This window comes from Zonotrichia albicollis, chromosome 10 (assembly GCF_047830755.1).
Source record: "Zonotrichia albicollis isolate bZonAlb1 chromosome 10, bZonAlb1.hap1, whole genome shotgun sequence".
NCBI lineage: Eukaryota > Metazoa > Chordata > Aves > Passeriformes > Passerellidae > Zonotrichia > Zonotrichia albicollis.
Window position 1 is genome coordinate 34,516,565 of NC_133828.1, and position 16,857 is coordinate 34,533,421.

At 39.6% G+C, this 16,857-nt stretch overlaps 1 protein-coding gene across 6 annotated transcripts in view; it reads left to right on the forward strand.

Moving 5' to 3' along the window:
- Nucleotides 1-16,857, forward strand: part of EPB41L5 (erythrocyte membrane protein band 4.1 like 5) — a 57,277-nt gene that overhangs the window by 17,902 nt on the left and 22,518 nt on the right. For all 6 annotated transcript variants that reach the window (XM_074548760.1, XM_074548758.1, XM_074548759.1 and 3 more), the window contains 12 exons: nt 277-355; nt 2,849-2,893; nt 3,205-3,257; nt 5,276-5,396; nt 5,800-5,887; nt 6,507-6,595; nt 6,772-6,841; nt 7,542-7,711; nt 8,824-8,930; nt 9,614-9,641; nt 11,829-11,871; nt 12,167-12,282. In XM_074548760.1, the coding sequence (XP_074404861.1) occupies nt 277-355; nt 2,849-2,893; nt 3,205-3,257; nt 5,276-5,396; nt 5,800-5,887; nt 6,507-6,595; nt 6,772-6,841; nt 7,542-7,711; nt 8,824-8,930; nt 9,614-9,641; nt 11,829-11,871; nt 12,167-12,282 (1,009 nt within the window). The remainder of the gene's footprint in view (nt 1-276; nt 356-2,848; nt 2,894-3,204; nt 3,258-5,275; nt 5,397-5,799; nt 5,888-6,506; nt 6,596-6,771; nt 6,842-7,541; nt 7,712-8,823; nt 8,931-9,613; nt 9,642-11,828; nt 11,872-12,166; nt 12,283-16,857) is intronic.

The window sequence follows — 16,857 nt, forward strand, 5'->3', positions numbered from 1 at the left end:
TCACGTGCTCTTGGCAGGAAGAATCACATTCATGTGATATGATCATTGGCTTGTCTTGTAACACATAAAACTGTTTTGTGTGCCTATTAAGTGTCCTTTCACCCTGATGTTCCTCATGGATTTCCCTGGCATAAAGGAATTCCTGCCTTAAGACCTTGTGTAGAACATAGCCAACCAATTTCAGTCAAGTTTTGTGATGTGATGCTGTGTAATAAATAAATAACCTGTCTCATCCTGTAACTGTTACTGCTGTCTTGCATGAATTGTGCTTTGCAGTTGGCCCCCCATATTGTCTGCATTTTCGTGTAAAGTTTTACTCATCAGAGCCCAACAATCTACGTGAAGAGCTAACAAGGTAAGAGGGATTTTGTGTGTGAGAGGGGGACCCAAATAAGGCCAGGGAAATGTTTTCCATAGCATTTATTTAAACATTTTGGAAAACTCTTTAGAACTGCTTGTTTACTAGGCTTTTTGTAAATGTAGTTTTCTTTTTGTAAAGTGGCTATTTTGTGTGTGGAAATAAATATGCTGTGACACAGAGAGATCTAAATATTTATGTATTACTTAATGCACCATTTTTCATTAGGCAATTTTGGCAACTGATCTGAGTAACTTATACACAATGGACAGAGGTTTTCACTGAAGAGAACAGACATCATTCCTCTTTTTTTTTTTCTTAAGCTGTTAGTTTCAAATTCATGCAATCATCCTGTCTCCAGGCAGAAAAGCATTGAATTGCGAGTTAGAGGTTCTCTTTGAAAAAAGGAATTTCAGTTAGCATTTCATTGCATATGTGGTCCTCAAAGAGCTTATGGAAAGGGAAAGTAGTATTTTACTGCCACGTTGAGCTGAGTTAACACTACTATAGGTGTAGGTTTGTAGTATCAGGTGAGCAGCAGTTCCTCTTGATAAAAGCCTTTCACAAATCCATTCATAGGACTGCATTTCTGAATGGGCTGAGACAAGGAGGGGAGCTTTGAAAAAGAGCACAACCTACCACCTGTCAGGAGTATAAATCTGTTGTAGAACACAGCACGTCCTTGCCTTGTTACTGCTGCTGATCCCTTTTGGAGAGTAAACAAAGTTATGTTTTCCTGATAGCTGTAGACATTTCATACCTCAGCCATTTGTAAGGGTGTGAAGTGCATTTGTTGGTTGTTCAGGTTTATGTCTGTGTGGATCTTCAATCTGCACTTTAGCCAAATCCCTTGGAGTGCTCCCAGGAAGATTATAGTAGCATTACCCCTTCCAGCCATATGTACCCTGTGCAGCTTCATATTTACATGTGGTAACATAATGTGGTAACTGCTGCTTTTTAATGCTTTCCTGCTGATCTGGGAAGAATGTTTTACCTCCCCATACATGTTCCTGAATAATCATTTAACTGTCTTTAAAACCAGCAACTGCAGACAAAATTCAGACCTGTATCTGTATCTACTACTATGGAAGGTTTTCATCCATTTTGACTTGAGTTCTGCCAGTCAGACCTTGCTGTGCAGGTTTTAGCCAGGCAGACCTGAAACCTGAGGGCTTTTAAACACTGTGTGCCTGCTTAGCTAATCCCCCAGAAGAGGAGAGCAGCAAGTTGTCCTTCTGTCTTGAGACAGTGTGACACCTTGAAATAGCAGCAGCAGTGGGAAGCAAAGCTTTGCTGTGTCACTGAGCTTTCCCAGGGTTCCACCTTTAAACAGCAGGACACCCAGCTGGAGCTTTTCAGCTTCCCCAGGTGCAGCTTGCTCTGTTCCCAGCCAGTGGTCATGTAGCACAGCACGGGAAGTGCTTGAATTGTGTGGAAGTGTAATGTGGCTGATAAGCACAGACTGGTCACACCCACTACACACTGGAGGCCTGTGTTCATTTTCCTATCTGAGGTCAGTACTAACCAAATTTATTCCCCATGCAGAGGCCTTAGTGTTCAAAAGGTTTTGGTTAATAAATTATTTGGCAAAGTATTTGTGGAGTTCGTGAAACCTGTAGGAAAAACACCTGCACCAGTTTTGTGTCTGTGTATGAAAGAGTGAGGAGACACAGGCACATGTTGAAGCAGAAGTTATGTCTAAGGTTTCTCTACTAGAAACCTCTACTAGAGGTTTCTCTAGGAATCTCTACTAGAAGGAATCTCTACTGGAATTCAGACTGGAAACCATGGTGGGTGCCAGTGTTTTGTACTTGATCAGAGCTCTTCTCTTGTTAAAAGAAAGCTGTGTACCATAATGGAGCAAGGGGCTGCTCTTCAGGCGTTTTGGATCAGAATAATTGGTATTGCACACCAAAGGGATTTATATTCAATATTTGCCCCATTTCTAAGCAAAAAGAATCGAGGATGTGCAAGGCAGTGAAGAAAAGCTGGCTCTGAAGGGTAAACAAGTTGAAAAGGCTGCAGCCTGCTATTTATTTTTAGTCACTTTGCAGTCATCATTCCAGGTTAGATTTTAACTAAGCAATCCATAATAGAAACATTTGTTTTTTTCAAGACTTAAAAATAACCATTCTTTTTTGAGGTTGGTATGTGTATGAATAATGAAGGGAATGTGGAAGATGCAAGTTGTTCTTTGCTCAAGTAGAATCAGAAGAGAATAAAAAATATATTTACCATGTTTATTTTTCCATGCAACACTGTAGTTCAGCTTCTGACAACTTGTGCTTTTGGGTTTGCTTCATTTGAAATGCCTGCAAAACACACAAACCCAACCGATAAAGCCTTGAGAGGTCACAGTGCAGTTTCTTTCATCTTGGAAACTCATGTTAAGAGTAGAAAACATTTTTATTTGTCAAGCTCTAACTCCTGTTGACTGAGTGACACATTAGCACTATTACTCAATGACTTATTTCTTATTTAATCCCACAGATATTTATTTGTTCTGCAGCTGAAACTGGATATTCTTAGTGGAAAGTAAGCAGCCTTTTAAACCATTACAGTCTGTTTAGCATAGAATTTATTACATTTATATTTGAATAATTAATAAGTTTTGCTTAGTAGTGTAATGTTATTTTTTTTCTCTAAAATACTATTTTTCTATGCATGAATGTCAGGAGAGGAATGCTTAAATAATGTATTGCTTATCTCCTGATAATTTTCTGAAAACCTACCAATACTTTTAAATTTTCTTATCCCACACATTTGCAGTTTCTTACTGTCAGTTACATAAGTTGTCTGCTAATGGTGTCAGTTCAGGTTTTAACAATGCATTTCTCTTTTGGCAGATTGGAATGTCCTTTTGACACTGCTGTCCAGCTGGCAGCTTATAACATGCAAGGTGAGTAGGTGCAGCAAGGGAAGGGTGAAGTTGCACAAATAATTTTGTGTAGATTCTTATTAACTGTTTTAAAAGTCTGTCCTTGTTATGTCCATAAAATATTCTCTGTCCAGCCATTAGTGATCCAGTGTGAAATACAGATCTTTTAGATTGTACTTTTTCTTGAGAGTATGTACAGAAAATTGCTCAATTTCTCAGGAAACAGAACAAGGAGGTTCTGAACATAAACAGCTTTGCCCTAAAGTTGTTTTCTCAGGTGCTCCTGTGCAAATCTGTCCACTTTCACAGAAGATACGAGGCCTGCAGCCTTCCTGAATCACTTTGGTGTAGAAACATGGCTCACTTCTTTTTCATCATATAGATTCTGTCAAGTGTTGTCTTTGCTGTCAGATAAATCAAATACAAAATTTGGTTTTCTTTGCACTGTGTATAAAATACCAGCTTTTGACTTCATCTGATTTGTAGGAGCATCTTCATGCCCCGTGTCTCATGCTTATACTTGAGCATTCCAGGTTGAACTGCCCTTGTTAGGATTTCACATCCTCCTTCAGCCACAAGATGTGACACTCTTTTTTCCTCAGCTGTACAGCACTGTGTTTGAGTCATCTAAGATTTTATTAATCAGTTGTCTTTAACTTTTGATTCCAGATGAGAATGTGTTGTTTGGATGAGGGTGTGATGTTAACAAATGTGGAGTTTCCTATGGTTTCAAGCAGAGGAGCTCACAAAGAAAGAGGGGAGGCTTGAGGTTTTAGAAATGCCTGCTAGAGTAGGCTTTTGGTTCCTTATTGAAGCATAAAGGTACATGGATACATGGCCTTGTTCAAGCCAATTGATGTGCCATGTGTTTGAGCCACACAAATTCTCCACCCAACATTTATCTCATGAATCTGCTGTACTTTCTCTGCATGAGGTAGGAGTAAGCCACTGAAATTTGGTCTCGTACAAGTATTTTTCAAAACACTTTTTTCTTTTCATGCAGGAAGTGCTAATGCCCTAAATCATGTGTAGGTATAAGAGTTGGGATTAAACTGTGAAGACTCTTGTCTTTCTAACCTGCTCTTTTGTGTGGAAGGAAAGCAGTTAGAATATATTCCACAGTTAAAAATATTAGCATTGTTAGAGCCTTAAGATACAGGTTCAGTAAATAAGATTTTGGAAGAACAAAGTGATCTAATTAGGCCATATATCCCCTGCTTTTTGTGGTGGTCTTTTCTTTCCTCTCTCCACAATGAGGCCTGTAGCAGGGCTTTAATCTTACTGTCTGACAGCTGTGTACTTTTATTTAAATCAGCTGGAACCTAAGCTGGCTTTGACAGCATTCCTTTGAACAGAGGCAGGCATTTTAGTGGGAGTAAATTATTACAGAACTACAGACTTCCTCAGTCAGCATTTAAAAAAAAAAGAAAGAAGGGGGTGAAAAGACTGTTATTATGCTTGCAGCATTCAGAATCCAAAAAATTGAGTTTTATATCATGTGGCATTTCTGTACCTGTGGAATACTGGCATTTATTCAACTTCACCAGGTCTTCCCAGTGATTTCTCTATTTTTCTCCACATAAACATCCATAGCTTCATTTTTCAGACAGAGCAGCTATTGGCCTGCATCAGATTTCCAAAGTCCAAGTAACAGAATTATTCCTAATTTTTTGGCTATGAGCTGCACATTACGAAGCAATGTGAAATTAGTAGGAGGAGTTAGTGCTTAGTGACTGAAAATCAGTACAGTTTTGTAAAGGTTTCTAACTGTCAGTTTCAGCATTTTAGATATTTATCTGTCTTTAAAACTGGACTTGTTAGCATCTGTGGGAGATGGAGTTGTGTTTTTGTTGTGGCACACCCCTTGACTGGTATGTTCCTGTATGTTTTCTACATAGCATCTCTGGATGGAGGAGACAGAACACAAAAATAATTTAATATTTTAGACTAACTCAAAAAGTGTGCAGAAATTCTTCTGTCTGCAGAAATTTCCACTGTGTTTATTGAGAACAGTGCCTAACAGTGTTGTTCTTTTGTAGCTGAACTTGGAGACTATGATCCTGCTGAACACGTCCCTGAGCTGGTGTCTGAGTTCAGATTTGTTCCCACTCAGACTGAAGAGATGGAATTAGCTGTTTTTGAGAAGTGGAAGGAATGCAGGTACTAGATCTTCCAGTGAATGCTGTTTGCATTGATTTTTCTGTGAAGAGAATCTATTAAAAAGATACTGCTGATGGTTCTTCTATGGTCTTGTTCAGAAATAGAATTTTAATATAGTTCTGTCCTATTTTGTAAAGAATATAATGTGATAAATGAAGCTTTTTCAGAGGTCTGAGTAAAATGGTGAGGTACAAAATCTTGAAACACAGTCATTTTTGCGGCAGCATTTTCAGATTAAAACTTTAAAAAGTGACCTTGATCTTCAATAAAGTGAACAGGTGTCACCAGTGTTTATGTTTTTCACAAACTTTCAGGAAGTTCCTTTCCACTTTCCTCATTTACCAGTTTTTCCTTTCTGTGCTTTTTCAGGCATCTACCTAACAGCAAAAAAATTTTATTTCAGGGGCCAAACACCAGCACAGGCTGAAACGAACTACTTAAACAAAGCTAAGTGGCTGGAAATGTATGGTGTAGACATGCACATAGTCAAGGTATGTTTAACCACAGCATGGTGACCTTTGGAAAGGATAGTGTTAGTTTTGTGTTGCAGTTCAACACTGGTTCTGCTTTGAGGGGGGAAAGAAAAGGAATATTGTTCTCCTGCAGTCTATGTAATAAGTGATCTGGCTTTGTGTCAACATTCCATTCTTTGGTATATGTTTCTAGAAGGTATAACTTGAGTCCAAGCATATCTGCTGTATGTTAAATGTGTGATTGATGTGGAAGTAGTACTACAGTTGGTATTTAGACTTTGAATTACTGTGATTTTTCACAAAACTCCTATTTGCTGGGGTGTAGTCAGCTACCAGCTAAAGAACTACAAATAAGCATAGCTCTCCTGTGGAGATACAAGTGCAGCAAATGCATAAGGTTTTCTTTATTACACAAACACATCAAGAAACTTTAATTTTCCTCTTTAGTCAGCCTTATTGAAGGGTTGCAAACAAGAAAAATACATTGCATGAGATCATCAAGATATAGGAGTTTTGTTGTATAGGATAGCAGACGTGTAATTATAACACTTTGCTTGGACAAACAAATTACACTCTAGTAAATTGGATAGAGGGTCAAACACCAAAATGAATCTGATTTTTATTTTGTGTCAATTAGGCAAGAGATGGTAATGATTACAGCCTGGGACTAACACCTACAGGAGTTCTTGTCTTTGAAGGAGACACAAAGATTGGTTTGTTTTTCTGGTAAGTTCTCTGATTGTACACTAGAATCTGTTCTCGATTTTGGTTCTTTTGTTTCTTTTATGAGAGCAAAAAAAAAATTGTTTGTGTTGTGGGAGCACCATGAATTTGAGGTACGTTCTCATTAAGTTACTGAAAGTGAGACATAACCTGCTTTGAACTTTCTGTTCATCTGGCAGGCCAAAGATAACAAGGCTTGACTTCAAGAAGAACAAACTCACTCTGGTTGTTGTTGAAGATGATGAACAGGTAGATAAATATCTTTTTACTTAAATCTCAGTCTTTATTGTACACTACTAATGTGCATGTTCCTAATCTTTCCTTATATTTAAGTTTTGAGAATTAATGTTGGTGCCTGAAAGATTTTTGATTGTGACTTGTGGGGGGAGGAGGGAAATGAAGGGACTTAAGTAAAAGATAAACTTTTCTGTCATCCATTTTTTAAAAAGAGAATGCCTGGTGAAACTAGAGCTGGTACTTTGGAAACAGAGTGCATCGCACAACACAGTTTAAAAAAAATTCCACATAGCACATTTAGTAGAATGAATTACTTCAGCAGGTTTCAGAATTGTTTCTATGGGGAAGAAGTTGCATACACCTGAGACAATTAAAAAGTGAGCATTGGTAATTTGAGAGGATTAGATTTGGAAGTGAAACCGTGTTAGCCTCATCAGCAAGTACCTTCCTGTTGTAATAGTATCTTTAATTTGTAGTTATTCAGAGGTTTGGCTTGTTAAATGTATGGACTCCAGCATTTTCCAACTTCAGACTATATAGCAGTTGTTCATTATCATTAGCTTCTACAAAGGTTGATTCTTCTGCCTGAAACATTTTTTAAATATATCTATTAGGAATCATAGAAACCAAATTTTATTTGGCTTGCATGGAATTTTAGCTTGGACTTACTCAAGCCCCTTGTAAGTTGTCAGTGTGCTTTGTGTGCTTTAAGGGAAAGGAGCAGGAGCACACTTTTGTCTTTAGACTGGATCACCCCAAAGCCTGCAAACACTTGTGGAAGTGTGCAGTGGAGCACCACGCCTTCTTCCGCCTCCGGGGGCCCGTCCAGAAGAGCTCCAGTCGCTCTGGCTTCATCCGCCTGGGCTCTCGCTTCCGCTACAGGTCAGTGCCGGTGGCGCTTGGCACACCCCTGCTGGCACTCTGTGCTTTCCTGGCTGCTGGGGTTTAGTCCCTTCATCAGCTCTCTCTGTGGCTTTTGGCAATGTGTCCAGGTTTAGAGCAAATTTGGGGAAGAATCCCCCCAAAGGAGCTCCGGTGGGAAAAGCAGATCCAATCGGCCCCTCCCCCCCAACTGGTCCGGGAGGAAAGAAAAATACCTCCTTGGAGAAAGGTGGAAAAAAACCCCCTGTTTATTAAACAATAAGACCAAAACAGTATCAAAACAATGAGACCCCTTGCCACTCTAAAAGAGATGACAAACTGAGAAAACCCCGGGTTCAAGCAGCAGCTCACTCAGTCTCTGATCAGTCTCTCAGTGCTGGAATTGTCGCAGGCCAGGGCCGGCCCGGTGGGCCACAGCTGCAGCTGCCGGTGCTCTCCTGGGTGTTCAGTCCAGAGCAGTTCCAAGAGGTCCAAAGAAAAGGGAAAAAAAAAACAGTCCAGGGAACTTCTTTGCCCCAGCTAGCTAACACTAACTAAAAAGCAAAAGAAGAGCTCTCTGTCCCGCTGTCTGTCCGCAGACAACACAGTCAGGAGCAGGAATGTGGAGGAGTGCAGTGTCTGAAAACAAAACTGCGCGCTTCTTCTCTCTCCCCCTTCACTCTCTGTAACACTCTTAAAGGTACAAAACTTATTATTACTCAACATAAACAGAATGAGACGATTGGGGATAAAAGCATCATATAGTCAACCCAGGACACAATGTTACTTAAGCTTTATTCTCTCCTAGAATTTTCACCTTCTCCCAAAACTCGTGAGATCACAGAAATACGCAAAGGGCTGACACGTTTTTGTCAGCAATTTAGTATTTAAAAAGTCGTTGCTTCTGCCATTTGTCTTGGGGAGATTGGGTGAAGAGGGGAATGTTTCTAAAACTTACCCTCTTTTGGTGAAAGGTCTTTTGAGGTGTGAGGTTTGGGATCTTTTTTTAGAACTGACATGAGATAGTAAGCTATGAATTTAAAGTAAAAGTGTGATGTTTTTATGAACATTATTCCATCATTAAAAGTAAGTGATTTATTTCACTGCTTTGTGCTCTTACATGGCATTTTTAGTGGGAAAACAGAATATCAAACCACAAAGACCAACAAAGCCAGGAGATCAGCATCCTTTGAAAGAAGGCCCAGCAAGAGATACTCAAGACGAACCCTGCAAATGAAAGGTAAAAGAACTTCCATTCTGAGAAGTAAAATTCAATGTGAGAATCAGGTAATAATCTCCTTTAAAATTTCTGGGTAGGAATTCTCCTGTAGTTGTTTGCCCTTCTCTTGAATTTTCACAATAAATTTTCTTTGACTTAGTTAAGAGATCTCATGTATTTACCAGAAAAAGCTTGTGTCCAAAGCATGTCCAAACCAGCTTGCTCATGAAAATTACACAGTAGGTCTTGGTATGAAGATGGAAAATTTGGACACAGGAAATAGTGATAAATTAATTAGGGTACTTTAAATTTATGAATTGAGTTCAAATTTTTTGTCATTGATACTTTTTCCATTGTTGTTAGGAGCTGCCCTTTGTTGTCATGATCTGACAGCAGCTGATACCTTGTTTCTGACTCCCACTCTTGCATGGATCATATGTGACAGCCATGTTTGCCTTCAGATCCTTGCTTAAATCTGGCTTTGGTTTGCTCTTCAGATTTTTTATTTTATTTTCCAATTTAGATTTTGTTTTTCACACATTATACATGAGATCTGTGCAACTTTTGCTCTTTTGGTTCAACTTTTGCTCGTTTGGTTGCCTACTTTCAGACTGTGTAGGCTATTTTTATTAATCATATAATTAATATTTAACAGGTAATCTAATTATAAATTAAATTTTAATTAATGCTTTTTATTTTTGCAGCATACACTGCTAAACTGGAAGAAACAAGGTAAGATGCATTCCAGTGTTTGAATTTCTGTCTTTGGTGTTTGGCACCTGTACTTGAGCATGTGCAGAAGGAGGATGTAGTGTTGGACTCTTAACTGTGGTTTTGCTGTGGGTATTGTTTGCTTTATATAAAAGTTAGTGTTCAAAGCAAAGCTTCTGTCTTGCTGCATACAGACAGTTTTGCCAAACTTGCTTACTAGCTAGAAAAGAAGTTTGTTTATTACTAGTTATTGTTCTTGCTGGATATGAGCTGTAGTTTATGTGCTGCCATGTAAAGAGATCAGGTAAAAGTTTGTTAGGAGGTCTGTCTGAAGTCTGCCTGCTCCAGGTGTGTGACTGAAATACCTCATTCAGTGAAGGTCAAGGACAGGGAAAAGACAGTAAAATGAGTATTTTTGAAATAAGTTGATGGGTTTATATTCTGTGTTACGCTTGCATTTATTTTCATCCATGATCAACATTGAAAGGGAAGCCTTTTGGTTCTTTATTTTCCAGTTCCTGGATCTGTAGGTTCATACTTGCTGTTCCAATGTAAATTACTCAGATGTATCTGAATCATATAAGTTTCATACCCTTCCTTAAGGGAAGAGAGGAAACCAGATTAAAAGGAGCTGCCTGGTAGTGAACAAACTTAGGTCACCCAGTTCTGGTTTCTGTCCTTTGCCTTAATTACTTGTGAACACTTCAGTGAGCAGTTGCAACCAAATTACTTTTTAAAAAGTAGATATTCACAGATATTAAGCACCATGGTGAGCACCACAGAATGCCAAAAAAACATTTCAGAACAACAGACTTAATGCAGCCCAACATAGTCTGTCTGTAGCAGCAGGGCTGGTTCTTGCATGAGAGCAGAAGTCTGGAAGTGGGGGGACAAGGCTGCAGTGTGACTTCTGTATTGTTTTTTCTTTCTATACAATGGGAGAGTACTCTGCAAAACTGGGTGTCATTAAAATCCTCTGCATGCAAAATGTGCTTGTTTGATTGGTGCTCCTGTCACACTGAGTTGTCCTGCCCTTCCCCGAGTTTCAGGTTGCTTAGGTCATTCTGAGAGTGGGAAGAGAAACTCCATGTGCAGTTTCTCCTCCTGATAAGACTGCGGTCTCCTGATCTGTGCTTAGGTGTGGCACTGTTGTCTCCACAGCAAGCTATGCCATTTCTGAAACTCTACACTGCAGTGTTGCTAATTGAAATGCATCATGAAAGATGTATGTTGTTCCCTTCTTTGTGTTAACCCAGCACAGGAGAATGTGCTAGTCAGAAGGCATTCCTTAATATTTCTGAAAATTCTGGGGTAGCCTCCACATTTGCTCAATGGAGAAAGGGTGAAGGGGGAAACAGGCAAGGAACAGCTTGTTCAGTGTTGACATAATGGTGTTTTAAATAAAATAATTCTAAAGAGTCACTGAAGTAAATACAGAAATCTATTTGAATTGTCAGCTTGCCAGGTTGGATAGCTGTTATCCAGACTATAAATCAGAAAATTAACAGGTCATAAGAGATGGGAGCCTTCTTTAAAAGGCTAGAAGTCTGGGGAAAAAATTTGCTTTGCATGAAATCTATAATGCATAATTGCTGCTTTTAAGTCTCTCAGAAATGTGCAATGTCTCTTGCAGGTTCAGAAATCATCAAGAATAGGGATATGGGTCTTATTTAATTAATCAAATATAGTAAATATTTAATAACATAAAATTATTATAATGCTACGCTGAGTTGCTGTGCATGTAAATTTGAATAGCTGCTTTTAAGTCCATTAGAGGCTGTATGCAGAAGAAACTTTAATTTTTCTGATAAGCTCTTGTGATGTGAAACATCAAATCACGAGGGTTCTAGTTATGGAACAAACATAGTATCTACAGCATGTAGGTGAGCTTTTCACAATGTCACATTTTGCTGGGTGTTTTAACTGATAAAATTACATGATTTTTGCTTTAGAAGTGCCACATCTTACTGCTGAATCAGGAAGACTTTTTAAACTAAACTGATTTAGGAAAGTAAAAGTTAAAAACAGATGAGTTGCAGATAAACTACAGCTTGAATAAAAGAAAAAGAACTTGAAACCCTTTATGAAAAGAGATGAATACTTTGGAAATATCTTAGACTGTTTCATTCTGAAAGCCCTGACAGTTCTACCGGCCTGCAAAAGCAGTTTGTTGATATGATTCAGTTTTAAATTCTTCTTGTCTTTCAGTGCTGCAAACAATGCTGTTATCAGCCAAACTAATGGATCACAAGTAAGGACTCTCATTCTTTCTAAAGGCAATTTTCATGTGTCTCAACAGATTTGAAGATTTTGTTATTTGTTCTTGAAATCCAGTGATTGACCAATTGAATGTTACAGTTAACTACTAACTGTGTACAGTGCTGGAAAAGACTGGGCACAGATACCCAGTGCTAGGGAAGTAAGGGAAGAAAATGGCCTTGCTTTAGCTTTGTGCTTAAGAAGAAGTGTTGATATGTTTTGTTCACTTTAATGTGTCATCACTTCATTAATGTGTGTAATAACTTGTCTGTATTCTGTCTCTAAAGAGCTGGAATGCAAAGCCAAACCTGCCTGTCCTAACAGCAGTTCCTTCTGCACCAGTCTTAGTGGAAATAGAAAACCTCCCAAGGAGCCCAGGAGCCAGCCAGCAAGATAAGAAGTGGTATGTTAAGCTTTGCTGGGAAATGAATTCTGATTACTTATGCATGATTCAAGTAGCTCTTCCTTTATCTGTGCTTAAATAAGCTGCCATCCTTGTATCTCTAATCTAAGTGGACAATCAAGTTAGGGATGATGCAGCTGATTTCTTCCTATGAAATGTGTGTGGAGAGGTGAGGACAACAGGCTTAGTCACTGCCAACCAAAAGAAAATTTCTTTGGGGCGGGGCTAAAGGAATTAAGGAGGAATAGCATTTTCAAGTCTTGGAGAGAGTTGGGTCCTTCTCATTTGCCATAAGCCTGTAACCCTTTGCTTGGTGTCATGGGGTCCAAGGACTTAACCTTGATCCTTAGGATAAAATAGAACCTTGTAAACTGGTATCCTTGTGAATTGTCTTTTGAACTTTCTGAAATAGGCAAGCTGACTTTTCTCACGAGCTTGTGTAGAATGGGAGCTTGAGGAAAATGACACAAGCTGAAGATAAGAGCTTTGATTTCATGTAATCAGGGTATTTGTTTTATGGATTAGATGCATCTCAAAATGAAGAGGATTTGTTTGAAGATAGGTAAATGTACATGTCATTTATCTTTTCTTAAACTAATTCTATATTGCAAAGCTATTTCCAATCCAAAAATTGGCGTATATCAACCCAGTACTTGGGCACAGGTCAACTTAACTTCTTTGGTTTCTCTTGCCTATGGCTTCTCCAAGAAGGGAAATTCTGGCTTCTGCCAGACTCCTCAGGAGCAGTCATGGTGGAATGGAGTGACACCAAAGCTCTTATCCTAAGCAGTTTCAGCCCTCAAGAGAAAGACCCTTTCTCCCATTGTCAGCCATATGAATCTGCTTTGCTTCAGTATCTGTTACATAGATGGTGCCTGTTTCTAACAGTGCTGTGACAAATGTACTTCAATTGAGTAAATTGTATTAATTTAAAGACTTCTAATACTATCAATTTTGAATGATAAAGGGTATGGTAATTCTGCTTTGAGTTGCATTTTATTGACATTTCAATCAGAACATATGATGATAAATGCTGTTTTTCTTTCTTTTACCCTTGATTTATCTAGTATCTGAAATCTGTGCTTGTCTATGGTGGGATCCTGTTGATCGCTCGATTCCTTCCATGGTGGTGGGTGAAAGGTGGTGGCATCTTTATTCTTCAGCATTCTCAATATGGTTATATTTTGATTCTTTTGGCTTAACTGCAAGATGAGTGCTAGTCACCTGTATTTCCTTTGGTGGAAATGTTTGACTTGGCTCCAGACCAGCTCTTCTTGGGTACCTGATTTGTGCTAATGTTCCTGCTCATGTTTGCAAGGCTGCTGTTGCTTACTGAAATCTGCTGCTTTGGGTCTGAAGCAGAGAAGGCTCTACAGCCACTCAGTTTTGGTTTGTTATGTGTGTTTTTAGGATTGAGAGCTTGAGTCTGTCTTAACATTGTCCAGGAATCTCAGCTTACATGCCAGCTCCTGCAGGATGTAGTGTTTGTATAGAAGAGTGGGAGTGAATGCAAAATACACCTGCATGTAACCCAAAACAGTGTGTCCTAAAGAAAACAAGCTTCTTGGCAACTGATGCATTTTAATTGAGAGTGCAGTGCTTCTACTGTGTCTGTGTTACATTTCTTTGAGACATTGTTAGTGAAAGTAGTTGTTTTCTGGTTTTACTGTGTTCACTGGAAACAGTACTGCCTGCAATAAAGGGCAAATCCAGCTGTAGGAAAAAGACAACAGTTTGGAGCTGAGTCAGGAATTGAGCTACATTCTGATTTCCTAGATGGGAAGTGGGCTCAGGTTAATGGACTTGCCAGAACATACATATTTATTGCTGGGGGCTGTGACTTGGCTATTGTGCCTGCAAGGGTGTCTGGTGCTGCTAACAAGATCTCCTTTCAGCTGCTACTGTCTTTAATTGGCCTGTTTCTGCATGAATTATCTTTGCTTTCTGTCAGAAAAATAGTCTTCTTTTAGAGAGAGCTTGCCAAAGATTGTTGAGAACACCAAAATTTTCTGGACTGTGGATTTTGTAGATAGTTAGATTGAAGGGGTTTAGAAGTAAGGTCCTGACCTCCTGGGTTTCTGTGCTCTGCTTGGCAGATGCCTCTATTGGCTACCTTGCAGCTTAGATCCCTTCCTAATGTCAATGTTTCCTTTAATTTAAAATGTTAATGCTGCAGCTGCCAACAACAATTTTGCCAGATTGTAGAAAATACTTAGCCAGATAGAAAGGATTTTTTTGCTAAGTTAGGACAGCAGACAGAGATTTACTATTTACTTCCTTACTATGGGATAAGTGGGGAAGTTCTTTGGGGTTTTTTTTGCTAGTGGATGTAGCTTTCCTTAACCACATCCATGAGAGAAATGGTAAAATAAAGGAATGAACTGTTGGGAATTGGAGCCCTCAGTATTCACGGGTCACTTCCTCAGTGTATTTCACAGAAACCAAAATTCTGAATTTACACATGGGTGAGCTCTGTATAAATCCTGTTTCTTTTCTAAAGGAGGACTATCCCCAAATGTTAATCATTTACCACTGTTGTGAATCCTGCATGCTTTTCTGCTTGCCTGCCTTAACACGTGTGATCTTCCAACTCAGCTGTCTGCTTGGCTGTTCTGGAACATGAGAAGGTGGAATTTGAGCTGAAGGCCATCTGACCCCTCTATGTGAACAGCAACAATCCTTCCACTTTGTTTAGATTTGGCTCATTAAATCGAATCTTTTACATTAATACCTTTATTATCTTTTACATTAATACCTGAAGGAATACCTTTGTTTTAGGAATTTCGTTACTTGAATAGTTTATGAAGTGCTTTTTTCCAAGCACTTTTTTGATATATGACTGTACCTTTTATCAACCTCTCCCAGAATATACTGGTGGAGGACCCTAGTGCTACACAGACAACAGTTAACAGATCATTGCCCATTTTCCAAGTATTTTAAAATTTGGCTGTTTTCCATTAATTGCTTATCCCTGCTGCTTTGGAGATGTTTGTGCCTAAAGCCTTACAGTTTCCTAGCTAGGGGCTCCTGCATAATAATATTTTTCAAAAGAATGAATAAAGTGATGAGTGTTCTCTCTTGCACCTCTTTCTAGATTTTGGAGGACTTCATACCAAGTGTGGCAAAGAGTGGCCATAACTGAGCACAGCATTTCTGTGGGTTTGATTTTAGGAACTCTAAATTTAAAACTTACAAGCCATTATGCTTTCATATGCAGAATTAGAAAGTGAGGTCTTAGTTTGTGTTGTGACCTTTTATAAAACGGTTCTTTTCCAGCTAAATTTTTATGGTAATGCAAGTTATAGCTGCAGGCAACTTCTTCAATAGTATCAATCCCTCAGTCACCTAAATTGTGGATGATTCGTTTGCTCTACTGTTTGCTCCTGCACAGTAATGTTCATTTCTTCTGAGCTTCTATTTTCTTCTACTTTTTTTTAAATTTGCTTTAGAATCTGCACTTTCCAGTCCCTTTAAAAAACTGGTGTTGCTTTAGGTGTTTGCTTCAGGTGTACATTTAGAGCTGCCACTTAAACTTGTTTTCTGCAAATAAAACATGCTGTATATTTGAGGTCTGTTCTTCATTCACGTTATTTTCTCCCATCTGTAAAATGCACACAATTCTTGCTTACTTCCATGAAGTGTTTTGAAATATGAAGTGCTTTACATTTGGGAAGTGTAAGCAACATAAACATGAGAGTCAATTCAGACTTGAACGGAAACGTGCACGATGCTGTGCAGAAAGGGGTTTATTTGGCAGTGCCATCATGTGCACCTGTACTTGCATGCCTCTTCCCTCCAGTATTCCCCTTCCAGGAATGCCCCTTTCCCTGTCTTTTCTCCTCAATCTCCTCGCCCTCGCCTTTGCTTTACTTTCCCCCCCTCTCCCCCCGTTTCCCGCTGACTAATTTTCCCCCTCCCGCTCCCACCGCTCCAGGCCCCCCGACGCCGCCGGCCGCTGTCAGCGTGGTGGAGCCGCGTGGGCCCCGCCGAGGAGCCGCGCCCCGGACGGACCGAGCCCCGCGTGGGCCCCCGAGCGCGGCGCCAGGAGCGCGGGGCCGCCCGGCGCCCTGCAGGCCGCCGTGACCGCGCTGTGACCGTGGGGCTGCCGCAGCTCGGGACTGCGCCCGGCACGGGCTGGGCAATCGCCTCCTGAGCTCCCTCTGCGACAAGGACTGCGCGCCCGGAGCTGGCTGTGGAGGGGCAGAAGCTTTTATGAGAAAGGCTCTGCAGATTGTGCTGTTGGTAGTGAGTCTGTAAAGAGAAACGACATAGAGACCGGAAGCCACACATCACTTTTATTTTATAAACAGTATATATCTATCTATGTGTGCATATAGATAGATATATTTTTTAAATTGTGTTAAAGTTTTTCTTAATGACCAAAAGATCCATTTTTTTTTAGCTGGGTTTGAGAGCCATGCAGGAAGTGACATTCATTTTAAAACTACGTATATGACCAGTGGGTTATAATATGGTTTCAAAAATCTGAGAAACAGAGGATGTAACTGGCCCTTCTTTGAGCCATGATCATGTAAAAATATCTAAGATATGTGGTTGATCTGAAAACCAACCTTT